At 36.3% G+C, this 27,698-nt stretch overlaps 1 protein-coding gene across 5 annotated transcripts in view; it reads right to left on the bottom strand.

Moving 5' to 3' along the window:
• Positions 1 to 27,698, bottom strand: part of Cttnbp2 (cortactin binding protein 2) — a 156,317-nt gene that overhangs the window by 77,833 nt on the left and 50,786 nt on the right. For all 5 annotated transcript variants that reach the window (XR_012444791.1, XM_074064485.1, XM_074064484.1 and 2 more), the window contains exons 3-4: positions 22,639 to 22,863; positions 5,537 to 7,193 (exon numbers count right to left, since the gene is read on the bottom strand). Coding sequence is in view for 4 of the 5 variants with exons in the window: in XM_074064485.1 (XP_073920586.1) it covers positions 5,537 to 7,193; positions 22,639 to 22,863 (1,882 nt within the window). In the remaining variant the exon portion in view is untranslated. The remainder of the gene's footprint in view (positions 1 to 5,536; positions 7,194 to 22,638; positions 22,864 to 27,698) is intronic.

Raw genomic sequence — 27,698 nt, 5'->3', positions numbered from 1 at the left:
TGGTACTTGATTATTAATTTTACATAAACCAGTGAGATGAACCTAACTCTATCAAAGAGTCTATTTATATTCCTTGAATTCCCTTACTTGGGAAAAAAATAATGAGTATTAACTACTATTCAGTATTAAGAGTTAAAATAAATAAATAAATAAATAAATAAATAAATAAATAAACATAAAATACTGATTGGCTCTAGACCATAACAGTACAAATATTCAGTAACAATTTTGAAGACTATCACCTCACCATCTTCACAATAGGTCTAACAAACTTTTAATCAGCCAACAAAACAGGACACTCTACCATACAGTTTTAACAAAATCATAAGAGTTATCATGGTTAGGTATTTCTCATCAGTATTTAGCAGCTTTAGAAGAGAATCGGTTAAGTGTGTGAAGTCGGCTGTATATAGCATGGAAAATTTTCTGAATTCTTCCTTGATCAAATGGCTGTAAAAACAGTAAAGTAAAAATGTTTATTTAAAGTGATATATAGGTATTTGTGACTTTGAAGCTTAAATACAGTTAACTTTCAAAATACACCATTCTAGTTTTCTCCTTACAGAGCCCCAATTCTTCTAAGTAATGTTTATACATACACATCCTCATTCCTCAGGGCAGACTTTCTGCATATATATGGTATATATCTCTTTAGTAAGATATAATGCATGGATGCTTTATATTCCCTGCACACTGATATCAGAATAGTATTCTAAGTATGTGTCATATTAATATGTATGTAATACTTAATTTTTATAATTAAAGCCAATTTATTGACCTTAAATTATTCAAATAAATTAAAAGGGTGTATAGCAAATCAATCTCTTAGTATTTTAAAAATTCTTTATAATAAATAGGACATTTATACAAGTAAAACATACTGCTTATTAAAATTGATATCACATCTTCATAATCATTCAGGTCCATGAATAACTTATTGTTTTCATCTTATTAGGATTGTAGTGACAGACAAAATTAAAATGTTCATAAAATCCGGTATTTATCAACTTTATGACATTTTCCCATTGCTATTCATTAGTTCTTCTTACAAAGGTAGTTACTTTTACTTCATACTTACAAGAAGGCATCTCTCTGGTACATTTTACCTTTTGTATTTTCTTAAAAACAAACAAACAAAAAAACAGGCCCACAAAAATTAAATCAGTACTTATTAGAAATGGACGATAAACAGAGAGAAAAACACCAAAGTATGAAACCTTGACTGTAAAGCAGACACAGGCAATAGGAAGGCATTGCATGACTATCCTCTGTAGAACAGGAGGGAACCTGGCTCGTGCTCTCAGTCTCTCTCTCCCCTTCCCTTCCTCTCTCACACGCATTCTTTTATTCTGTCTCTTGAGGTCTCAAAGGTGTCTTGGATACTGGTAGTTTTTTATGAATACCAACATGTATGTATTCAACTGTTTGGGGTGAGGGGAGTTCACCACAATTCTAGATTTTGTGAGAGATAATTTCAATATAAATATATTTTCAACTGCTTTGTATTGAAATATTCATCTATAGATATAATTTCTGGGAAACCATGTTTTAACATTAAGTTACCTCAAAGATAAAATACTTTCTTCAAAAATTTTTCCAATCTTTAGGCCATGAAAGAGTCTTACAGTTCTTTTTCTGTTACATGGAACTACAGAAAAAGATATACAAGTGTCCACCTTTTCTCAGAGGACTGCAAAATATTCTGAAAATCTTTACAAAGAAATAAATGCTTTATAAACACCACATATTCTTAAACTAAATGATATATCTTCATTGTCATTCCCAATTTTCTCTACCATGAACAAGTTATTTTTAATAAATCCCACTATGAATATGGGAAAAATAAAATAAAATTTCATCACAACACTATAGTATTCATCTGAAATTCCCAACAATGATAAAAATGGCAATATTTAGTTAACTGGTTTAGTAAAGACAGAACAGACCTATATTCATACAGCTACTCTAATGATGTTAGCAAAATCATTCAGCTTTGCGGTGTCATATGCAAACATTAGTGAAAAGTGAGCATCCTGCACAGCAGGCCAGGAAGGGAACAAACAGACCATGCAATGACAAATGGAAGAAGAGCTGCGAACAGCTTCTGGCATCAGCTTCAGAGAATGCAGGAGGTTAATGCCATAGTCCAGATCATTCGTGTTTTCTGATTTAGCCTTCAAGCCAATCACACGAAAATAATTTTTTAAATATATGTTTAACTATGGTAAAAAGTCTGAACAAAATTAAATAAAGTGAATCAAGTTAAGTAACAATACCAACCAAAAAAGAAAAAAATAAATAAAAGACAGTCAGAGAAATCTCCAAGGGTATGGGAACTCAGTTGCCTAGAATAATTTCTGCTTTAAGCTGTTGTTCATCTAACAACTGCAATGTGTTCATCTGACAAGTTTAAGAGGAACAAAAATTTTTAATTCATTTAAGAATTTAAAAGATTATTTTAAAATTTCACATTTTCCCATAAAAGCTGCCAATCATTAGTGAATGCAGAATGGAATACATTAAAATGGTAACTTCTGTTATCCCAGCTTTCTTCCAGGCTTTAACTTAGTTGTTACTGTCATAGATGGATGTTCACACGGACACATAGGATTTTAGCGTTTGAAAGACCATGGGATCTAGTAGTTGTCCGAGAAGGGACAGTGAGTGAAATATTGCTTCAAAATTTATCACACAAGATTAAGAAGACATTTTATGGTTTGGAAATATTCTTATTTTTTGATCCAATGCTTTCATTTTTAGATGACAAAGCTAATAGCTCAGAGAGTATTTGCTTTCTGAGATGGTATCTATAAATGGACAGAAATGAACCAATCCTGACACTTTATATTCAGTTTGGTGCTTGCTTATGTGATCACAAAAAAGGGAACAGACATCTGCCAGGTATTTGGCAAGGGAGCTCTGTCCCTGGGCCCTGCTCCTAGCAACTACAATGTTGTTAGTAGGTGCTCGGAAGGTTAATGCCCTTCAGGGGGCTCATAACCTGGAGAGGCACAAGCTCCCCCAAGCATAGTCAGTTAAGAAGCAGGATGCAGGGAGCTCTGGTGCTTCCTAGTTGCAAGTGGGCTGGGCATATAGCTCAGTGGTAGAGTGCTCCCCCATGCATGCCTAGGGCCCTGCATTTGATCCCCAACACTGACCAAAAAAATAGGGGAGAGAAGAAAGAAATAATTGGGCACTCTAAATAGAACGCGGAATTGGAATCCTAAATCTCAGTTGGAAAGTTCAGGCTGACCTGACCTACATCCACAGATGATTTACACAGTTCTGTCCCCCAACAGATAAGGGGGTACTCAGTATAAACATATGCTAAAGGACTGAAGTCCTCCAGTGCCTCCCTTCCGTCCTAAAAAGCCAAATTTTAAATCAAATTACACAGAAACCTGTTATTCTGCCAAAGTTAATCTTACAGTTCTGAGAGTGCTTTGGCTAAACGCAAAATAAGAGAATAGAAATCAGGAATCAATTTTACATATCTCTAATGGCTGTTAATTTGATGGAACCATTATTTTTATACTCTGGCTCCCTAGACACACGCAAAGGGCATTTTTGATAGGAGTTCTGGCTTTTTTACCCAAAATTCCATTGTGTACTAGGCAGGTTGTTCTAACAACTATGTAACAGATTAGATTTTAAAACTTAAAGCCCAGCTTTAAAGAAATGCTTCTTAGTCATAGATGCTGGGTTTGAAGCATCTCTGCTGAAACCTAAGACTTTTGAGACTAGGTCCTGGACCACAGTGATAACTGAGGCAAAGGCTGGCTGAACCTCAAGGTACAAAACAACAGATGACTTTTTGTAGTTTCTTTAAAAACTGACAACATTTCTATGCTGAAAATGCTTGGGAAGCATTTTCAATGATAAAGTCTTTGAAGTAATGTCAAAGCACTGCCATCACAGTGACGTTTTTTTGAGATTGTACAGTAGTACACTATTCTCTGATTCTCCTGAGAAAACATTCCTCTTCTAAGGACGGGCTTACTTTGTGGGAAAGAGCCAACACTATTCCAGGCCATAAGAAGGGCTGTCCAGCTCAGTAATACCATTTTAAATAAAAAGTATATAATGTTGAATGCTTCTAAAGACGTTATACCACTAACATTAATTCTAAAACAAAATTTCTATCATCAAGGCAGTAGTTTTACTTTTACTTACTGGGTACTCATGATGTTCCAAATTCAGTGTCAGGTTTTTTGATGTTCCTTAAAAGCCACCCTCCCCCCTACCCTGTGAATAGAATAAGCTCTACCTTAAGGAACAGAAAACTTGCTCCATGTGAGAAAAACCACCAAAAATGCAGTCATAAATGGCAGAGCCTGGATTCAAACACAGATCCAAGTAACTTCAAAGTCCATTCTATTTCCAGTTCTCAATTTTGCCTATCGAAACACAGATACAACCTCTCAAAGAACTCAATTTCAAGGGAACAGCCTATAATCAGATGCAAGAGTTCATGTGTATTCTTTTTATTAACCTAATAATCATCTTTTCAAATTCTACTCTCTCTTTTACATTTTAAATGATTTAAACTTTCCTTTAATTACTAAAGTACTCCCACTGTAGAACCAACAGCATTCACTAAAATCACTGAGGTCCCAGGACAGCAGAGACTAGACCCAAGTATCAACAGAACTTTGAACCTGAACATTATTTCGAGTCACATTTACTCAACAAAGAATCCAATGGCTGGGGATGTAGCTCCATAGTAGGGCACTTGGCTCACATGGGCAAGGCCCTGGGTTTGGTCTTCAACACATTAGGAAAAAGCAATGTTTTCTCTAGCAATGCACAACAAAAGGGGGAAAAAAATTAGTTCTTTCCTGTCCAATAGTCCCAGATTTACTGAGTTCACAAATCACATTTACAATGGAAACCTTCACTAATACAGCCCACATGATAGGGTATCCATCTGTGCTCAAGTCCTGGAAGACAACAGCTTAAAACAGGGTAAACGGATCTTGAAATAAACTTAGAACAGAGATGTATAAACAGTTTTTAGGATAAGAAGCAAGTCTTAATACCAATCTTATATCAATACTCAGAATATATCAACTGCAGAATAAACCTAATCAATGTGATCATTCAGGGTAATGTTAATAGTGACTTGAAAGGATTTTTCTTATACCATCCCAGAAGGGCCAGGACTAAACACATACTGCTTGATGGTGATTCATTAATACTGAGGTCTTATGAGATAAATATTTAATAAGAAGGGATACTCTTTCCTCCCCTGGAAATGTTTTAGTCTCTCTAAAATTAATGGTCTTCATGTGCTTCAAACCACTATTTTCAAGTTATTTTAAAGGAAAAAAACACTTAGCATAATGAAACCACAATTCATAGAGCAAGATGAATCACCATACCCCCCGAGCCTTAAAAGAAAGTTAAAAAAAAAGAGCACAGAAATAGGAAGAAAAATAAATAAATAAAAGTTTCAAGGCAATGTAAAAGAAATTAAGATAAGTGAGAGGACAGGCTACATTTTTTTTAAAAGGGTGTAAGATTTCAACCCCTTTACCTGATGCTGTTACCAGGAGGCTGTCTGAGGCACTTGGCCTCCGGGATGAGGCACTAACAGGGTTTATGGAAGAGCAAAAGGCAATGGTGGTGGGAATGACAAGGGAGCTGTCTGAACATGCAGGTTGGTCCAGTCCAGGGGTTTCAGCAGGCCAGGCACCCACCTGAGACGTGGCCAGGGCTGAAATGGCACAGCCTGCAGGTGCCACAGTTAAATCTATGGATGGTTTTGGTGGCAGCTGAGGGGTGGATGATTTAGGGAGGTTCTCCTCATTTATTACCCTGTTCCCTTGTGGCAAACTGGAGGGAGGCGAAGCCACAACTTTGTTATCAACTTTGGCCCCTGCATTTGAGGCTCTGCTGCTATCCATAATAACCTTGAGTTGGGGGTGTGGTGGAGAAGGAGTTTGGGAGAGCCCTGGCTTTTTTGGTGGGATAGGAGGAGGATTTCCTCTGTCAACTCGTGCTACACCAGGAGTCTTTAAACTGGTCCGACCAACTGGAGGGTAGGTGCCAATATCCCCTGTTGGGGACACTCCAGACCTAGGGGGAGCACCTGCTTGAGGGCTTGTAAATCTTGACAGTGCTTGGGTCACAGTATTCCGAGCTAGTTGTTTGGCCACTAAGTTGTCACGACTTGTAGGAGAGACATCTCTTGCTGGAGGGCTCTGGGTAGTATTTCCATTTTGGTCTGGGTCATTAGCATTGCCCTGAAATCTAAATCTAGCTGCTTGGATTCGTGGGTTGAGACCTGGATGCAAAGATGCATTGGCACATGGTGAATGTAAACTGTGCATAGGAGGAGCTTGTGAGTAGTTCTGGGGAGCTATGCTTGGTGCCTGAGTGGTGGGAGGGACAGCACTACTGGGAACTGGAGGTGTGCTACTTGTTAGATCAGGTGTTGAGTCAGTGCTTGGTCCATTTTCCTCAACTTTCCTTGTACTTAGAGGTGGGGGAGTAGGTAGAGAGGAGCCAATCAAGTCACCCTGGGAAGCCTGCCTGTCAATACTTGGTCTGACCAGTGAAGAATTGGTGCACACATTCCCTTTTGCATTTGTGGAAACTAGGGAGCTCCCTGTGGAAGGCTTTACAGGTACAGTCAAAGGCAACTTTTTCACATGGTCAGTGCTTTCTGTCACTAGGTCTGTCTGGCAAGCAACAGACCTTGTCACAAGTCCTTCTGTCCCCACAGATATGGAAACCAAACGCCTATCTTTTGTCTTCCGTGGGAGAGAGAGGCTTGGTTTGCTGTCATTTCCCCTTTTCAGTTGCTCAATCATTTTTTTCATCTTGTCTATCTCCTCTTTGAGGTCAGTGGTATGTGCCTCTTCTCGGTTCAGCTTGGCACGAAGCTGCTCCCGTTCAGTATCAAACTCAGAGAGTTGTTTTTCCATGTGAGCTTCCATTTCTGTGCTTCTTCGTCTCTCAGCTGAGAGCTCCTCTTCTAACTCATTTGTTTTCTTCTTTTCCTCCTCTAGTTTGCCCATTACTTCTTCCAGTCTCTGGGCCTCCTCTATGACTTTGCTCGAGAGCTGTTTGCACTCCTTCACAAGCATGAGGACCACTTGCTTGTTCTTGCCCCGCTCCTCCTCAAGGCGGGCCGCCAACTTCTTGTGTTCTTGCTCAAGGGCTTGTAGCTGAAGTTTTTCCATCTCTAGCTACAAAACAGTCACAGGAAAACCCCCAATTAATATATGGACTATTATTTTCATTAAAGGTTTTTTTTTTTTAATTAATCTAACAATTGCATAATTTGGCTTAGCAAAAGGTGCCACACTTTCAAAAATGTGTTGTAATTTTAAAAGGTATTTTAAAGACCCATTAAAATGAGGAAATAGCTGTAAATGACTTTATGAAAAGTATCTAGGTTACAACAATAGAGAATTGTTTTAACCTGTTCAAGTTAACTACTGAAAAAGAACAATAAGAAGATACTTCAAATCACAGCACATCGTTCAAAAAGGTCTACTTTTGTAACATAGCTCAGTGAAGGAGCTGATAATATTTTTAAACAGATTCAGTGCTTTAAATCTCTGAAGTACAGAATCATGAAGAGGCTGCAAATACGACTTCAGTGAAATTCTAAGCTCTTGTTAATTGTATTACTTAGCTAAGTTATTTAACTTCTTTGAGCTTCTTATAATGGGCTGTTGTGATCATATGAGAGTATTTTGAAAACTATAAAGAGATAATGAGTTATCTTCATATGGTAGTACTAGGGGTAAAACTCAAGGCCTCTTGCTTGTACTTGCTTGAAAAGTGCTCTGTAACTTGAGCCACACCCTCAGCCCCTAAGGAGTTCTTATTACAGCTGCACTAGTATAGATGAACCCAAAGTCTGACCTTGTCTCTTAATTCAATTCTGTTCTCTCACTTAGCTACTTGGGTTTCCTGAATATGCTCCCACTCAGGGTCACTGACCTTGCTATCCTGTGTGCCTGGAATTCTACTATGTACCTTCAGAAGGCACTCCTGCACTAAGGAGTGGGGCAAAATCCCAGTCCTTCCCTACTCTTCAAACTATGAATCATAGGGCTGAATCTGTTTTTTCCTTTGCAAAAAGGCACCAACTGTTCACCAAACAATGAGCCCCTAGGATTGATGCTTTACAGGGAAGAAACACTTTCCAATTGACTGACCTAGAAAGGGAACTTTAAAAACCTTTACCTCTCGTTTGTGTAGCTGGGAGTTTCACCCAGGGCCAAGTGCATGCTAGCAAGAGCTCCACCACTGAGCTATACCCCCAGACCTTATTAGATGAGGTTTTGTAATGTGTACAAAAACTCTCAACATCACATTCTTTCCTTCAGGCCTCTGCTCAACTGTCAACTTACCCAGTTGAAAAGAACAGTCCCTTTTTCCCCTGGTACTTATTACCCTTGTTTAACCTGCCCCCACTAGAACACGATAGGGCAGGGACTATGACTTCTTTCCTATGTCTCCCATTCCTAGAACAGGGGCTAGCATATGGTAGGGACAGAGGGAGAGAGGGACGGAGGGAAAGGGGGACAGAGGGACGGAGGGAGGGATGGAGGGAGGAAAGGAAGGGAAGAAGAGAGAAGGGAGGGAGGGATGAAGGGATTAACATTGCTCTATAGAAGTAATAAACTGCCAAACACTGATGAACTTTCTGTGCACATGGGCAGCTTTACAGTTGCACTATACTAACAAGTTCCCACAGGCTTCTCACTTCCCTCTAGGGGAACATCTGTCATGAAGTAGTGAAGGGCAAAGGATGTACCTCAAGCAGGTATGCCATAGTCAGGTTGGCTCACACACCTTATCTGCCCAAGCCAGTACTACCAAAAAAAAAAAGAAAGGAAAAAATTCCTCTGGTGGTCCACGAAAGGCTTTATTGGCTGGTAAAGGTTAAAGCTGAACCAATAGTTAAAGATACAGAAAGGACTTTTTCTCTCCTTTAGATGCTAAACACAAATGCACAACCATACCCCGTTTTACTGCATTTTGTGTGATTGTAATGCACTGATACCGCACTGTTTACAAACTGAAGGTTTGTGACAAATCTGCATCAAGCGAGTCCATTGGCACCTTTTTTCCAACAGTTTAGATGACAGGTAGGATTTTTTGCAATAAAGTATATTTTAATTTATATTTTAAATGTTTTCAGACACAATGTTATTGCACTAATAGACCACAGTGGAATGTAAATATAACTTTTACATTCACTGGAAAAATAAAGAAATTCATTTGACTTTTTTCAATATTCACTGCATTGTAGTAATCTGGAATTGAACATTTAATATATTCTCAGAAGAGTTGGTAGTTACTGAAATCAGATTCTAGACATCAATAACAGAGGAAGGGGACACTCTCATGCTCATTACCTATGAACCTGTGATCTCTTACCCTGTGTGAAAATCTACTGTATCATTCCCACCCCACCCCCAACCCAGTGTTATGGGACCAAAAGAAGACACTGGCTCCCTGCCCCACTAGAGGCCAGAGATATTATTACTTCTTTATGCAGGGATGTTTCCTGCTTTGAAAAGCAATTGCTGAATACATACCCCCCATGGACGGTTCTCAAACAGGTTTATAAGGAATACAGACAATGGCTCAAGATTAATGAAACACTTTATTTTACTGGATAAAACCTTGGGATGACTTTATAAGATTAGGTAGGAAATGGAGAACAACAGGACTGTCATACACTATATTTATCTGCATATTTTATTCATATGGTTGTCTCACAGAAAATCTGACTTATTATTGGCTAAAGCAGATTTAACTCTTCCAAAATGCACCCAAATAGAGTGCCATTAGGTTCACAGAGCTATTGGGAGTGTAGCTCAGTGGCAGAATGCTTGCCTAGCATGCACAAGGCTCTGGATTTGATCCTCAGCACTGCCAAAACATTTAACATTTTATATAAACTGCAACAAAAAATTCTTACAGCAATGTAAGAAACTGCACAAACTAAGTCAATTTTCAGCTTATTTTTAAAATGTGAGTTTTCTAATTTATCTATGAAGGTGGAAAAGATACATGTTGTAGAACTGTAAGAGCTATCCATATGTTACAAAACAACTAGAGGCCCAGTTAGTAACTTTCCTGATGTCACTTGGCTAATCATGTCAGACTCATGGTAAGTACTCATATTATTGCAAGGCTTCAAGCTTTTCTCGTAGTATCATTCATTTTACCCATGGTATTTTCTTACTATGGATTACCACACTTTATTTTTAAGATAACTTTATCCTACAAATCACAATCAAATTTAAGAAAGAGTTCCAAATGGAAAGCAACCCAACTAATCTCTGATGTTTATACAGAAAACTCTACTACTATAAAAGTACCCCAAATTCTTTTTTAATCTTTGTTCTTCCATCACTCCTGCCTCTTAAATCCTCTCAGACTAACACATGCATTTTTTTAATCCTCCCACAGATAGCAGAGCAGAGAGGAAACCTCATAATGGACGCAACCTACTGCCACAAGGCAACAAACTCAATTGAGCTCTGAGCCCCACCATCAAGCACTTTATCTTGTTTTGTTTACTATTTTCCAACCGGGTTATTTCTAATTTTTGCCATTTTCCCCAAAATTTCACCCAGTGTCCACTAAAAGGTCTCTCAGTTACCTTCACAGCCTTCTTTATCACTCCCTAAGGAAGAATGATTTCCATCTGTTCAACATTAGATTTTCCTTCAACAACTAAGTTCATTATTTCCTGTCACTTCTTGGACTTGCTCCATAGTTATCACACTGCTCTTTGTAAATATTAAACATCTGCTCTCTAGAAATTCCTTCCAATCAGTATAGAAACATGTTCTCATGCTTTTTTGTGTGTATACTTCAGAGACTAAGACATGTAGAACTAACTTTTGACACCAAACTTCTTAGTTGTGTTGCCTTGATAACTTATGTCTCCAATGATTGATTCTGTATGATTCCCTTATTTGCACATAGAGCATAACAGTATGCAGAAGTTAAGCAAAAATTATAGGAGTCCAGTGTTTGGAACTGAGCTCCTGTACTAAAATGAAGTCACTCACACTAGAGTTCCATATCACCAAGCAGAAACTAAACTATCTGACTGTCCAAAAATCTGGATTAGAGCCACTAAGGCTAAATTTCCTGAATAGGCCAGTATCAATTGGTATGATAAAGAAGTTCCCCGATTTAATCCTTACACAAAAGAAGTAACCTGAAATAACCTGATGCTAGCTAATAAGTTATTTTTCCTTTGTTCTGTCACCTGTCCTCATCTTTCAAGGAAAATAACTTTGAAATTTATTTCTGCTTTCTTCAGCTGTTCTTTGTTGAAAAAACCAACCTGTTCTATTCAGCTCTTCAGGACACTAATTCTATTTTATGAAATGAAAAGTCCGATTCTAGAATCGAAAATAAAACTAATTAAGATCATTAAACTAAATTGCTGTGATTTTGTTCTTTGACACATGTAAAGTGTATAGAATAGTGCCCAGTGCTAGAAAAAAATGTTTTCAATCCAATAATTGCTACTTATGTTAATTAAAAATATGCAACTGTGAACAATGTTTTTCCTCTGAAAACAAATTTTAAAGGCAAACAATGATTTTGAGAATAGACCACATCAAACATATAGATTAATTTTTTTAATGAATTAGATAAGAGTATAATTCAATAATTGTAAAACATACCCCAGAAAGTTTCTGAGATAGATAAGTAATGTTTATTAAACTAAATCTCTTGCAGAAAATAATCATAAACATTTGAAAAAACAATTTAAAGGCTCTGGAGAGTAACAAAAGAAGCAAAATTGGTCTAGGATTAAATCCTTGTATCAGAAAGGAGCTGCCCACAGCACTGGGTATGACTTGCCCTTGTGTCAGCTGGGGACCACGGGCCATTCCCTAAGCTTATAGCCCTGGCTGCTGAATCTCAAGCACAAAGCACTAGTTAAATGTGCTTGAGGAGTCTGAAGATGAACTGGGGTTGACAGAGTCAATGCCACTAGTATCCTCAGTTGGTCTTTGAATTGTACATTTATGGGGCAGACCCCACACAGAATGACAGGTGTCTGCTAAATGGCTGAGCAAAGATTTCAGTTTTTGCCAACTGCAAGGTGACAGAGTTTAAGAATGTCAATCTAATGAGGTTAAACTGCTTAAAAGAACAAAACACAACTAACTTTTCAGAAGATAACAGAATCCAGAGTTTGTACAACAGCAACCTTAATGTTCAGTACACAATGAAAAATTAGTAGATATGCAAAGAAATTAAGGAAAAAAACAACAGTGAACTAGTCCAGAGGAAAGTACTCAACAGAAACTTGACCCAAGATCCTTGAAGCAGCCATTTTCAAATGAAATATGGTCTCAATGAATGAACAGAGGAACTCTTGGCATAGATATGAAAACTATTCTTATACATACCTGTACACAAAAGAACCAAGTGGAAAAACCTAACATTGGAAAGTGTGACCTAAAATCAAGAAAACTTTACTGCATGGGCTTAACAGCAGATTTGAAAGAGCAGAATAGAGGACAACGAATTTGAAAATACAGCAAGGGAGAATATCCAATTTGAAAAACACAGAAAAATGACTAAAAAACATAAGCAGCAACTCAGTGATCTAGGACAATTTAAAATGGTCTAAATTCCACGCAACTGCAGTTACAAACAGGGAAGAAATGAAGAATGAACAAGAGATACATTGTAGAAGAAAAAACTGGTCACAAAATTCACACATTTGGTTTAAAAAAAAAAAAAGGCAAACTTACAGATTCAGGAAGCCTAACAGACCCCAACACATTGTAATAAAAGTGCTAAAAAAAAAAGATACTAAACAAGAAGTCAAAGAAATAAAGACATTATTTTCAGAAAACCAACAACACAACTGACAGTATAATTGCTAAAATATACAGAGCGAGCTTAGACTCCCAAGTCTAGCCCCTCCCATGTGGGAGTTTCTCTACTTGCTTCAATAAATTCTTAAACTTTTGTTCACTCAAAAAAACAAAAAATAAAATAAAAATATACAAAGCAAAAAACTGCCAGAAATAAAGAAATAGACAAATCTACAATAATTACTCAGATTAAAAAAAACTAGACTGAAAAATATCAGTGAGTGTGTATCTGAATAACACTGTAAAAACCCCTTACCATTAACATATATAGAGATTGCCCCCAAACAACAGAAGATGTGTTCTTTCCAAGCACACTTACTAAATTATTAGAAACTACCACTAACCAAGCATTTGTCTGTAATCTCAACTACTCAGGAGCCTGAGGCAAGAGGATCTCAAGCTCAAAAACATAAAAAATAAAAAAATAGAAAAAAAAGAAAAAGAAAAAAAGCTGAGCATGGTGCTGTACATCTGTAGTCCAAACTACTTGGGAGCAGAGGTTAAGAAGACTGTTCCCAGTATGATCCAGGAAAAGTTAAAGAGAACCTATCTCAAAAGGAAAATAAAAACAAAAGCACTGAGGACAGATCTCAGACAGTAGAACACTTGCCTAGCACACAGCAAGCCCTGGGTTCAATCCCCAGTACCTCAAAATAAAAAATAAAATAAAAAAGCAAACCAAAAGACTACTGGCAGATTTCCAAAGGCTAACATACTTCTAGGTAAAACAAAGGTCTAAGAGGAGATCTGAAAGGAAATGGGAATGTATTTGGGGCTGAATGAAAATAAAAACCAACATTCCAAAATGGTGGAGTGCAGTGAAAATACAGCAGCTGGAACTGGAGGATGCAGAGAAGGTGCAGCTTTAAATGCTCACAGGGAAAGAGTTGCCTTCAAACTAAGTTTCATCTTAACAAGTTAGGAAAAGGTAAGAAACTTAAATCCAAAGTAAGGAGAAGAAAGATAATAAGCAACAAATCAATGAAACAGAAGAGGCAAATGATAGAGAAAGTAACAAAGCCAAAAGTTGTTTGCCATCTTGAAGGATTTAAAATATTCTTAAACAAAATGATTTAAATACAGAAAAATGCAAATTACAAAAAACAGGAATGAAAAACATAGGATCTCACTACAGAATGAACGAATATTAAAAGGATAATAATGAAAAACTTTCTGCCAATCCAACAAATTTTAAAAAACCAAATTCCTCTGAAACACAAAATTTTCAGAACTCACATTAAATGACATAGAAAATTGGAATGGCTTTATATTTTTTAAAGAAATTGAACTCATGATTAAAACTTTCCCTCAAAGAAAACTCCTAGCTTCACTAGTAAAAACATTAGAGAACAAAATAATGCCAAATTTATGTGTACTCTTTCAAGAAATGAGGAAAAACTTACTTAAATTCATTTTAATAACCAAGAATTACTTTCATATAAAAAGTAGTAAAATATACATTTTTTAATTTACAGAAAAAAATACTCTTCTGAATATAGCCACAAAATTCTTTAGCAAAACAATAGGTAACCCAAATCCAGTGACTTATAATAGTTAGTAAAATTTGCTTGAATCTAAATTGGTTCAATATTCAAAAATTGTATAATTCTTCATATTAAAAGAATCCAAAAAGCATGATTATGTCAACAGATGCAGACAACCATTTTGAAACATTCAAAATCTATTCATGATTAAAGAAAAATCTTTCAACATAGAATGAGACTTCAATGAGATAAGGGGTATCTACAAAAGGCACAGCTAACATTGCATTTAATGGTGAAAACACTAGTTATTTCCTTCTTAAGAAAAAATAAACAGTGAGGTCCACTCTCACTAGTTTCAACACTGAACTGGAGGTTCTAGTCATCACAATGATGGTGGGGGAGGGGTAGGAGGAGGGCAGGCAGGCAATTTGAAAAGAATGAAGTAAAATGTGTTCTATTGATATTTTGTTTACTAAGAAAATCATGTATAATATACAAAATTACCCCTAGAACTAATAAGCAATTTAGCAAGATCACAGGATGCAATATCAACATAAAAACCATAATTTGATATACAAAAGCCTTGAAAGATAAAATACTTGGGAATAAAATCAATAAAAGACATGTAAAACAAATACACTGAAAATAAAACATTTCCAAGAGAAACTGAAAACCTAAACAAATGCAGAAATATACTATGGGTTGAAGACTGGATTTTGTTAAGATTTCAATTTACAAAATTTGTCTTCATAGTAAATGAAACTTCAATTTCTGCAAACTTCTGGAGAAATCAAACTGTTTTCATCATATTTTTATGGCAGTGCCAGAAAAACCAAAGCAATTTTGATAAAGACAGAAACAAAGTTGGAAGACTTATAGCTTCTTCACTCAAGGCTTACTATAAAACCAGAGTTATCATTTACCTGAAGTTCTAGTATAGGCGAGACTTCTCCATGAAGAAAAAGTCAGAAAAGTGTTCAGTGGTTGCCTGAGTTGGGAATGGTGATTACTGGGGAGACACTCTGCGGTGGAAATATTCTGTGTCCTGTTACGAGTGTATTACATGGATACATGCATTTTCAAAACTCACCAATTTGCACACTTAAGACATGTAAATTTTTTCTTTAAAGACTAAACGAATGTTCAAGTCCAAGTTTGCATTTTAGTATTTTATAGTGCTATGTATTAACAATTCTGAAAACACTCTGTATGTCCTAGACTTGAGTAAATAGGTAAATACATTGAAGTAGACAGAAGCCAGATTCCTCATTGTTGGAGAAAAGAGTCATGAAGAAAGAAAGGACTAGAATATACCCTATGGTTTTTGGATTAGAATCAAACTCTATCGCAACACCATGTGTCTGAACTCATGGTTTCACTCACACACGCAAACACTGAGGAGTAAAACACAGATGTGTGTGTATGAGTATGATAAAACTATATAAATTTCTAGCTCTAGATTTACTACTTAATATTATTTTCCATTAAAAAAAGAAACTAATCCTCCTGGAAGAAATAGCTAAATCCTTGTGTCAGAATAAGGAAAATATAAGATGAGTTTGGAGGATCTTCTGACAGGAAACTAAGGGAGTGCTTAAAGAATGATTGGGATACATCAAAGAAGCCAACTTAAATGGGTTCCCACTGGCCAGCTCTGGGACAATCTTGAGCAGTAAAACAGATAGTGGTAATAAGTTTTTAACTCACTGAATAAGAATCTCTTCCCTGATATAAATTATAAACAAACAAATGAAAGAGAAAGAAAAGCTGCTTTCACAGTAGAATGTGAATAATACATGTAAAAGGAATGGATAGAATAGATTCTAAAACTATTAATTAATGAAAGGGTATTTACAAAATCTCAAAGTATTTTCCCACAGATTAGTCAAAAGGAATAATTATAACTAAACAGTGGGGAAACCTGTCAGATACTACCTTACCTGGGTGATCAATGTTGACATCACAGGATTTGGTTTGAGAAGTCAAAATTACGTCTTTAGACTCATATAAGGCACGATGAAGAATACAACATTGCTTCTGTGGTATTCCTACACAAAATTAAGACTGGGGTGTGACTCACCTGCCTCGTAAATGTGAAGCCTTGAATTCAAACCTTAGTACCTCAAAAAAAAAAAGTATTCTCCTACCCAAAATTCATGAAATGAATCTAATCAGTAGAAAACATCAAGTTGCAGTTCAGTTGAGTAATATCTTTTTATTATTATTATTATTATTTTATTCACATCTTATAAATACCTGGCCTGTGTTCTGCAGAAATGCTAAAGTAAAAAGTAAACTCAGGTTGAGGAACTATTCAACTTAAAGGAGACTAAAGCCATCTGGCAACTAGTGCAATGCATGATCTTGAATTAGAAAACAAGACTATTATTGGGACAGTGGATAAAGAGTGAATATATGAAGTAGATAAAATACTGCACCAATTATAAAAATCCTGATATTGTAAATTGCACGGTGATTATGTTAGAGATTATCCCTATTCTTGGGAAAAAAAACATGTAAATATTTAGGAATGAGAAAATACTATGTGCTCCCTTTTACTCTCCAACAGTTCAGAAATGCTGGGGGGAGGGTGCAGAAGAGTAATAAAGCAGACAGGACAAAATGTAAATAACCACATATGGGAAATGGATGTTGATATTGTATGATTGAAATTTTCTGTAAGTTTCACATCACATCAAAACAAGTTTGATAAAAGTAAGTTGCACAGTGGAGGAAAGCTACTTTGGAGGGAAAGTACATTACACAATAAATAGGTATGTTAATTCTTTAAATATAAGGAAGACTCTCAAGTAAAAGTATCAAAACAAAGTTGAAACATAAAAATAAGGAGGACTGGACCAAGGAAGAATGGCTTTCTTATCTATTAAGGAGGTGTTGATTCAGACAACAAGGCATGTCTGAAACCCACCAAGAGACATAACTGAAAGGGCAAGAAATCAGATGGTACACACACCAGGACATTTACAGATTTAAAGGATTCCCATGGAAAGCCAGTCAAGGCTACTGCAGGGAGGAAGACAACCAATAAAATTCTCTAGGAGATAGGTACTAAGTGGCACAAAGAAAGAATGAGATTTTGTCATTAAAATATAAAAAATATTTGTGTTGATATTTTTAACATTTTCATATGATGGAATAATATCTGAATTGGGGTCAAAAGCCTGAACACAGGCTTACTAATTTTAAGAGCCCAGTAAGTTTCTCAAATCACTAATACACATAATGCTGATCAAATTTAAAGGTCTTACACATTGGTATACATTTGCTCATTTTTGTTTTCTACAATATTTGGAAAAGTGACCCATTTTAAGCAAAATCTTTTTTGCCATCTCAGTTTCTGACTGTATGGGTTTTTATTGATACATTTTGACTGCTTCTTGAACACTCAGCCATCACGTTATTAGCTGTATGGAAGTGTGGGATCAATCACACAGCTAAGGTTGAACGTCACAGAGCTAATCTTTGATCTGGATCGCATGAGCAGTGTGGATTTTTGTTTGTTTTGTGTTTATCTTTTTTGTTCTCCACACTTTTGGATATCATCTTGATCCTAGAGCTACAGGGGCAAATGTGTTAAAATCTGTATCCCTGGGCTTGGGTTGTGGCCCGATGGTAGAGCACTTGCTTGAGGATTGGAGTTTAAGTCCAGCATGGAGGGGAAAAAAAGCTGTATTTCTCAATCTTAAGTAAAGGATCTTAAGACATGACAAAATTTTAAAAATCTGAGCTACGAAGAACTTTTAATTTTTCTAGCATTAAGGAAGAGTACAGTAAATATAAAGTGTCTGAGTCTGAGAAACAGGAGCTCTTCAAATAGCTACAGGGCTCTGAAAAGGCACACAGCACAGCAGTTCAGTGTGTGGACACTGGAGATGGAGACTGCTTGTATTCAAAGCAGTGGGGGAAGTTCTTCAGATTCTCCGTGGCCTCATTCTGCTTATGTCTAAAGTGAAGTAAAAAAAAACTGCATAATATCCTATGGATCAAATAAGCTGATTCAATAGGGCACAGCCCATGCAAAACAAATGCTCTGTTAGCATGGTGTGTCTCAGAGAAGTCCCTTATTTCTCCCAATCTGACTACACAACTGTGAACCCCCACTCTTGCTCATCAGGTATCCTTGACTCTGTCCTGTATTGATTTTTCTTTATCATCAATAATGTAGCCTCATTTTAATATATTCGATAACAAATCTGTAAGAATTGTTTCAAGCCACCACAGTAGTAGTAAATGTGCATTTAAATGTGAATCTGAATATTAGTAATGTCCAGTAATTGTTGCAAATAGTGTGTATTTTAAAGAAAAAAATATCCACTCAACTGCCTATTATGCGCAAGGAACCACACTATATACTAAGAATACAGAAATCCATTAAGTCTACTTATTTGATTCTCAGGCTCATAAAACATTTCACAGGGATGATAAGATATCAGGACCACATACTAAATTAAAAAGAAACCAAAGTATTCATAAATTATTGAGTTCCAGTGTCCTTTGTCACATTATTGCCCAATTTATGTCATCATTTCACAGTGACTTCCTAGTAGGAGCTGAGGGGAATTTTTCAGGGAGAAATATCACCAAGCCCTTTGCAAACAGCACTGGATTGTAAAGAACTAACACAGCTTCCCAGGTGCTGAGAAAGTGGGTGGTGGCTCCCAGAATAGCACCCCGACTGGGAGACTGGGAGCCATGAATGAAGACACCCCAAAGGCATGCTTCAGAATGAAAGGGAAAAACTATGTAGGTGGAAGCACAGCAGCAATGTAAGGGCGATTAGTTCTAATTCAAAGTGGAAAACAAAGAGGAAAGTAATTATGGTCATTTGTGATGTGAGAAAGCACAGTGCCTGTTTGTTACACCACAAAATTCTCTTCTGACTCTAAACTACATTCCTTATGCTTGCCAAATCTTCTAATCGTTGTATCATTGCCTTCTTCACCTTGACAACTTATCCACGATCTCAAATTATCACTCATGCATAAAATGTGCTAAATACTCTTTCTAAAAATATATTATAGATAATCCTCTATATTATTGGATGAAATTCTAGAAAGCAATTTAAAATTTATATATGTTATGTAAGATAAGGTAACAAATACATAATGAAATAGAGATCACTGAATACAAAGGGAAAATAGTGTAATTATTTATAACAGGAAGGTATATAAAGTAAACAAAAGAGTTCTTCTTTACCCACTTGTCACATTTCTTTCATTGCCTAGCATTGGAAACTCCTTCCTGCATTAGGAAAATTCTTCACTTTATGGTTCCACCCTACAGAAGTTGAGTATTTCCAAGCATTACTGGGAAGAGAGGATGAGGCCTATACTTGGCCCATCACAAGCACCTACCCTGGGCTTCTGAAAAGAAATGGTGATTCAAAGAAGGGGACTGGGGAGGCACACTCAATACCCCAAGCGATGACGACACGGTGCTGTCTGGCATCAACAGGGCAAAGAGGCAGGCTGCAGCTTCCAAGTTCTCATAAGCAGATGCATAAATTGTGGCAGACTAGCTGCACAGAGAACATCTGTCTGTGGTACTGGCTGATAAGAACTAAACCCTAATTTGCAACCATGCTGCAAAATGACTAATATTTCTGTAAGCCAGTCAATAAATGCCCTTTCTGCCTATGAACATTGGCTTTACTTGCTTAAAACAAAGAATCTTGTAAGTGGCATTAACTGCTATGCAACTGACCTAATTATTCTGAGCCACAGTGACAAGAAACTGTATCTAATCCACAATGCTATTATTAAATTTGTCACTGATGAAAAAGAATTGCTTTTCATTTGGATTTCCTAAATATTATTTTGACTTCTTATTTCTAAATGCTCTACTTGATTTTACTACTTCAAGGCTACAAATGATGCTTTCTAAGTATGAATAACATGTTCAAAAACACATAGATTTCCTCCCTTCTGTCAAATCCATTAGAACAGAAGCTCTATTTAAAGATGATGCACAAAATAAAAATAAAAATCCAAATAGTCTTCTACCCTATGTTCCTGGCTCAAAAGGAGTAGACTTCCAGAGGCAAAGATCCCCACTTATGCAAAGTGGTTTTACAGGCTCAGCCCATTTGCCAAATTGACTCATGCCCAAATATCTCTGGCGCGCAAATTACCAAACAGTTAACCCTCTTATTAGCAGTCTCAGTAGGAGCCAGCACACGAATGTGCATGGGGCCTCATTTCCAGCCTGGAGAGCCCAACCAGAGCAGCTTTCAGGCCAAATGTCTCAGAATTACCAGAGATATGCCAGTGTCAGACTCTAAATACTTGAATTGTCAATAACTGCTTTTGCTTTCCCAGACTTTTGCTCTGGCAGTGAATTAAGGAATTGGACTAATTTAAAATAATGATTTTTTTTCCTTACTGTGTCTAGATTTCTAAAGCTGTCATTTACTCTATAATGCCAGAGAACTGAAAACATTTGGTTAAGACATTTACTTTCAGTAATAAAAGTGACAGATGATTTTGTTAAAAAAAGATGATTTGAGGGTTTCTGGTTTTGTCAGGTGATGCGAAATCTTTATAAGATGCGGGGTAAGAATGTAAGCTGTAACTCTTCTCACACATTACAATCTCCAGCAATAGAATATTCTTTAAGGATAAAAAATTGGCACTCCTGTCAAAGCGACCCTTCACTAAGACTATACAGCCAGTGAGTCAGGTCTTAAAGGACTCCTGTTTTCCCATGATTCATGAAGGCAAGACCCACTGCTTCATTTTGTATTAGCTTCTCAGGACCACAGGAGAGAAACAGTTTCCTTTCATTCCCAGCCAGGTTGGAAATAACCCAGTCATTTAGAAACAAACAGGATGTAAGTTGATTTAAAAAAAAAAATAGCTAGATAATAAAATCTCTTATTCAACTGAAAATAAGTTTTTTATTTTCTCTTAAAAGAGAATTGATAAATCAAATGCAGAACTGAAGTGAAATTTAGGAAAGTATGCATTTTATATAATAAGTGAAAATAAAGTCTCTGTTGAGGTTTGATAATGCAGCATAAAATCCAGCAGAAATAATCTATTATGATACAGCTCGTTTGACACATTAAGAGGATAATTGAAATGTATCCCATCCAAGAAATACAAATGAGTTACAGTGACATCAACTCAAAGACACTGGCTCTTGCTTATGTGGTTTGTAGGAATTTTGAAAACCTCCAGAGACCTCAGTTGTTTGTAGGGCTTTGTAGAAGGTTGCAAAGCTCTGGATAAAACTGACTTTTTTGCCTCACATCCATGGAGGCAAATTGTGTTCTTCTTTACTATTATTCCGAGTGCTTTAGTTTGCTACCATGTGACATGCAGAGGAAAACATTTGCTTTTATTCAACACCTATAGCAGAACATCTGTATTCACATTAATGAATGACATAATTACAAGGAAAGGACATACATTAAGTGTCAGCATCTAAAATATCTAGAATATGGTGTGTTCAAGTTAATTGTCCATCAGGTGTTAAATGTAAAATATAAAGAACTCTGTGAAAAACACCAATAGAAGAAACAATTTGTAGAACATGGGGAAAACATGTTAGTTTTAATCTTAACCATTCCAGATAGCAATAGTTTTTCTGGCTTCCTCACTCTCTCTTCTAATAAAGGGACTCAACAGCCTTGGCACCCATATTAAGACAAAACTGAATAATAAAATAATAATTAAAAAAAAAAGAAAATCCTATTTCCTTATGGCTGATTGTAATTCAGCTTTAGCAAGCTTGGTTCTCATTGAAGGACCCATTCCATAGGTGAATTTGCTGCTCCCAGGACTTTAAGATGCTACTGGATATACCATGCAAACTTCCATTCTATTCTCTTCATGCTATTCTCATCTTCCAAAGAAATACTAAAAAGTAAATTAAAAATTTATAATTGCAAAGAAATATTTTGCAATACTTTATTTTATTTTTGAGGCAAGGTCTCATTGTGTTGCCTGGGCTGGTCTTAAAATCACAATCCTCCTGTCTCAACCTCCTGAGTAGCTGAGATTATAGGAGTGTATCAACACTCCTAGTCAAAAAGAAATATTTTAGATAGATGCTAGATAAAGTAAGTTTTGGATGTTTCCGTATGATCAGAGTCCTGGTTGCACTGCTGGGTTGGGTCACTGTGCAGCTAAGCATATTTTACTGTCCTTCTTGAAAATGTAGTATTTAACAATGAACAACCACCTCAGAGATGTTTTCTTCCTTCTATACTCTGTTATGCAAAAATGACTTGAAAGCCTCAGTACCTTCTTTTGTCTACTCTCAGCAGCAGCCAACTGTGTGGACATCCTTTCTTGCATTTTTCTGCAGTGGGCCATGACCGCTTCAAGAATGGTGAGGGGGTTGGTACAAACTGGCTTCTTCTCTTTGTCACCAGCACCTGCTTCATAGTCTCTCTGGAGTGCCAAGAAAGGGTCATTTAAATTAAATCTCCCATACCGTTCCTGGATAAACACCTCCTTCCTGCGAGCCTAGAACAAAATCAGAGGAATGTATTGAAAAAAATGAAAATATACAGAAAGGTATCTGTAAGAAAGGTTCAAGATTATTTTTCCAAATGGTAATTGTAACTGCTATGAATAATGGTTTACAATGTCAGGTGGTGAGCCAAAGGCCAAAGTGACCACCAATCCCTGACTAGCTGGGCAGGCCATTCAGTTCATTTGAAACTTATCCTGATATAGTTTGGATCTTGACTATTTCCCAAAGGCCCATAGGTTGAAGGCTTGGTCCCCAACCCTTCGTGGTACTGAGAGGTGATGGAACCTTTAGGAGCTGGGGCCCAGTAGAAGGAAGTTAGGTCATTAGACTATGACCCTTGAAAGGGACATTAGGACATGGGCCCCTCCTCTCACTCTCACTTTGCTTCCTGCCTTTATGAGGTAAACAAGCCTTCTCTAACATCCACTCCCACTATGGCGTACTGTGCTGCCCAAATTAAAAAGGCCAAGTAGTTATGAAGTAACACATCTGAAACCATGAGCCAAAATAAACCTTTCCTCCTTTTAAGTTGATTATCTCAGGTACTTTGTCACAATGCTGGAAGGCTGACTAATACATTTCCTTTAAGAAAATTATCTTTTACATTACATGATACAAACAGTTTTTCCCATGATGCCTTACTCCCTCAAAAATCTTAATTTCAGGTTCAGTCTTTTCCAATTTAAAGTAAGATCAATGATCAATACATACAATAAATACTTTCAAAATTATTACACTGTATCTCATAAATTTGTATAACTAAAATAATTTTAGAAAGTTTCTAACAAATTAAAATTAGAAATACTGACAATTAGCAAAAGCCCAAAAATAAAATTACCTCTATAATGATAGAACTTATATTTCAAATAAAAATCAGACTAAGTCACAACAAATAAATATCATGCAAGTCTTTTTCAAGTTAGAAAGACACTGTAAGGATATTTGATATAAAAATCAAATAATTTGTGAAACTTTTTATATAAGAAAATCAAGACATTCATATTCTGTTAAGTTTGCCTAAACATAAAACCATTTAGAACACTTAAGAATATGGAATTTCTTCCCCATCCTTGAAGAGCATTAAAATATAGTTCACAGAATCCCAGGAAATTATGCAACCTCGTTTTACTCAAAATGTCAGTCCGTCAGTGACAAAGTTAATTTCATACTCATGTAATGAATACCAACTGCAACTTTCTATAACTGGATTACCAGGGTCTTTGAAAAAAATGGAAAGCAGCAGTAGAAATATATCGAAAACTAGCAACATTTTCCTAATTCAGGTCATGTTGGAAAAATCACTAAAAAAAAGGAAAAATTCTATGTCACTACTGTCGGAAAAAACTAAATTACAATAAACCAAGAGTAGTTTTCTCAAATGGTAAACATGTTTTCTAATATTACCTGCATTTCCTTACTTTAAAGGCAACTGCATTTCAACAGTTAAACTCTCCCATTTTTAGAATACTGTCAGCAAACCTATGACCAGATAAACACAAGTGTAATGATAGATGGGGAAAATATTTCTTTTCCTATTACCAAATCAGATTAAGAAATAAAATTTACAAATAGTACAGTTTCACCAAACTAGCTTTCAAAAATTCATTTTAAATTTAAAAGACAGCAAGGTTAATGACTTAAAAGCATTTGGTGTTTTTAAATTCTTCAAATTCACTTATGTAATCAATGTACTGAGTATGTATCACTTGAGAGTAGCAATTTCAAAAGCAATTCACTTTTCCCTTTAATATTTATCTGATGTAGCTCCTCCTCTATCCTGGGACAAAACCTCGTAGCCCTATAGTTTTTCTATTCACTATATAATATCCTAATGTAATTTAATGAGTTAGTTGCATCACTGAGACCAAATGCCAGCAGAAATAATTTAAAGGAGGAAGTATTTATTCAAGCTTGTGGTTTTTCACGGGGTTCATTCTGCACTTGGGCAGAACAGGTGGCATAAGCATGTGCCAGAAGGCTACACACTTCATGGCAGACAAGAAGCAGAGAGCAAGACAGGAAGAGACCAGGGATAATATGCCTCCCCCCCAAGGACCCACCCCCAGTGACCTACTTCTTCCAGTTTGGCCCTACCTACTGAATTTTCCAACCTCCCCCCCTCCAAAAAAAAAGTGCCAGTAGCTGGGGACAAAACATTCAAAACATTAGCTTATGGGGAACATTTCATATTCTAAGTATAATACTTAATAAAAGTTTATCATCACTTTAAGTTGCAGATTATTTTCAACTGGCTTTCTGCAACAGCTTCCCTTTCCCTAGCAAGCATCTGGTACAAGCCAACATCCACTATCTGGGAAGGAGGTACCTATGACAACCTCTCTCCTTTTATCAACACTTTCTCCTCATTCCAGGTTGTTGTAGACCTCTCTGGGTTGGAAGGCACTGGAGGTAGATGATGATGGGGAGATGAGGGAGGCAGGAATGTTCTACCTGACTGGTTCATTTGGTCGGCTATCTTCACCACCTGCACATGGAAAATAATTAAAGCCTATTCTTTTCTCATGAAGTACTTGGTGACTCTTTGGAAGACCATCTCTTTCCCTGTGCTGGAATCTATTTGTCCAGTTTCTTTGATGCAAGCCAAAATTTAAGATAGGCTACCTCACATATAGGGCCCTGCACAAAATAGAAAAGTGGGGCTTTTTGCTTGAAAGTTATTAAGAACTTCAAGATGGCAATTGCACAGCATTTGCCAGTTGTTGTATGCCCAGAAATCAGCCTGGCATATGCTCCTTATATAGCATTTGAAATCCAGCTTTCATTGACTGAGGTCTTGTGTTCTCCCCAGACCACCCTAACACACAAGACCTGAATCAATCTCATTCTTATTCTTTGATGCCCATTGCCCAACATGGCCTATAGGAAACATTCATAAGTTTTTATCCAAACAAACCACAAGAGGACCACTGTATCCATCTCTCCTTCATTTCCACAGAATGGCTACTGTTATCTCCAACTCCAACTAGCAACACAAAATTTGCAGGAGATACCAATATAGTATTAAATTACATCTTTGAAGCCATGTTTTTTTTCACTTGATATGGAAGGAGAAGCAAGACCCACAGCACAATTTTCTACAGGGAAACATTCTACAGGGAAATCACACACAAGAATATTACTGAGGCATAAAAAGAAAGAAATTCTGTCATATATAATAACATAGATGAACCTGAAAGACATTATAGTAAGTGAAATAAGACAAGCACAGAAAGATAAATACTGAGTGTTTTCACTCATTTATGGAAGCTAAAAGAGTTTTATCTCATTGAAATAGAGACTAGAATAGTGGTCAGTAAAGGGTAGGAAAAGTGGGGAGGAATACAAAAATAGAGTTAGGTAGGAGTAATAAGTTCTAGTGCTTCTTAGTCACTACCAAGAAGGCTGACTAGAGTTCACAACAGTTTATTATACATCTCAAAATAGCTAGGAGAAAAGAGTTCAAAGATTCCTGACACAAAGAAATTACAAATGTTTGAGGAGTTGGAAATACTAATTACAATGATTTGATTATTACAAATTGTATACATGTATTGAATTATGACACTATCTCCCATAAATATGTATCATTATGCATCAAATAATTTTAAAAAATTATTAGCGCTACTGACCTAATTGTGACATTTCAAAATGTGAACAAAATTTTTTCTGAAAATGTTGTATAATTCTATGTATGCAGGATCATAAACCTAGAAATGCCAATTAGTTTGCTTTGCAAACACGAACTGACATGTAACCCTCATAAAGAAGTGCAAGACACATACATTAGATTTTAAGGGCAAAATTGGTCTATATTTGTTGTCAACTAGCTCTGTGGCTATCTTTAATTTGCAAAACCAGAGAAATGAAACAAGCCTTATTTTTCTCTAAGATACCTTGAATTCAGACAACAAACATGATTTTACTTTTTTTTTAAAGTTCCTGAAAGCATAGCAACCTTAGGTAAAATGAATTTCAAAGGCCACATATACTCCACTAACATTAAATTAACCCCTGAATGTGTATTTATTGTTTTCAGAGTTTCCATGTAATAATCTTATTCTTTGACCATACAGTAATGTATTTATATATTTTATACATATTTGAAATGCACTTTTGTTATCCTGGTCTTATCATTATAAGCAGGGTTTCTAGAATTAAGTTATACTATAATTTAAAATGTGCTTTTTAGTCTATAGCTTTCCATCATGCTTACAAGAATGCAGTTGCTCATCTTAATTCAAGGGTTAGAAATCACAGTTTAAGAATACATTATGAAGAAAAAGATGTTGTAGTGTCAGCTCTTAGTATACTCTTCCCATGAGAGATAGCAAATCATCCACTAAACTGATTTTTAAAAAATCTTTACATATTTAACATTAGAATAAAATACATCACATTGTGTCAATTTTTTGTCACTAACAAAATACCTGACATAAACAACTTAAGGGAAAAAAGATTTATTGTGGCCCAAAGTTTCAGTCCATAATACTTAGCTCTGTTGATTCTGGAACCTTGGTGGCTAGAGATCATAAAGGTGGGAACATGTCAGAGGCTACTCACCTTATGGCAGACAGGAACAAGAGAGAGAGGAGATAAAGAGAGGAACCCAGGAGAATACACAGCCCCCAAGGACATTCCCTGGTGATCTTCTTCCTCCAGCTATGTCCCACCTCTTCAAGTTTCCAGAACCTCCCCAAAAGTGCCACCAGATGGGGAACAACCCTTCAATACAAGAGCCTTTCTGGGGGAATACTTCATATACAAACCATAAAATACATCCATTCATTTTTTGCATTGATATTACTAGTGGGAAGTAGAAATTAGT

Source organism: Castor canadensis, chromosome 2 (genome assembly GCF_047511655.1).
Source record: "Castor canadensis chromosome 2, mCasCan1.hap1v2, whole genome shotgun sequence".
NCBI lineage: Eukaryota > Metazoa > Chordata > Mammalia > Rodentia > Castoridae > Castor > Castor canadensis.
Note: the sequence above shows the minus strand (reverse complement) of the source record. Positions and strands in the feature narration are given on the sequence as shown.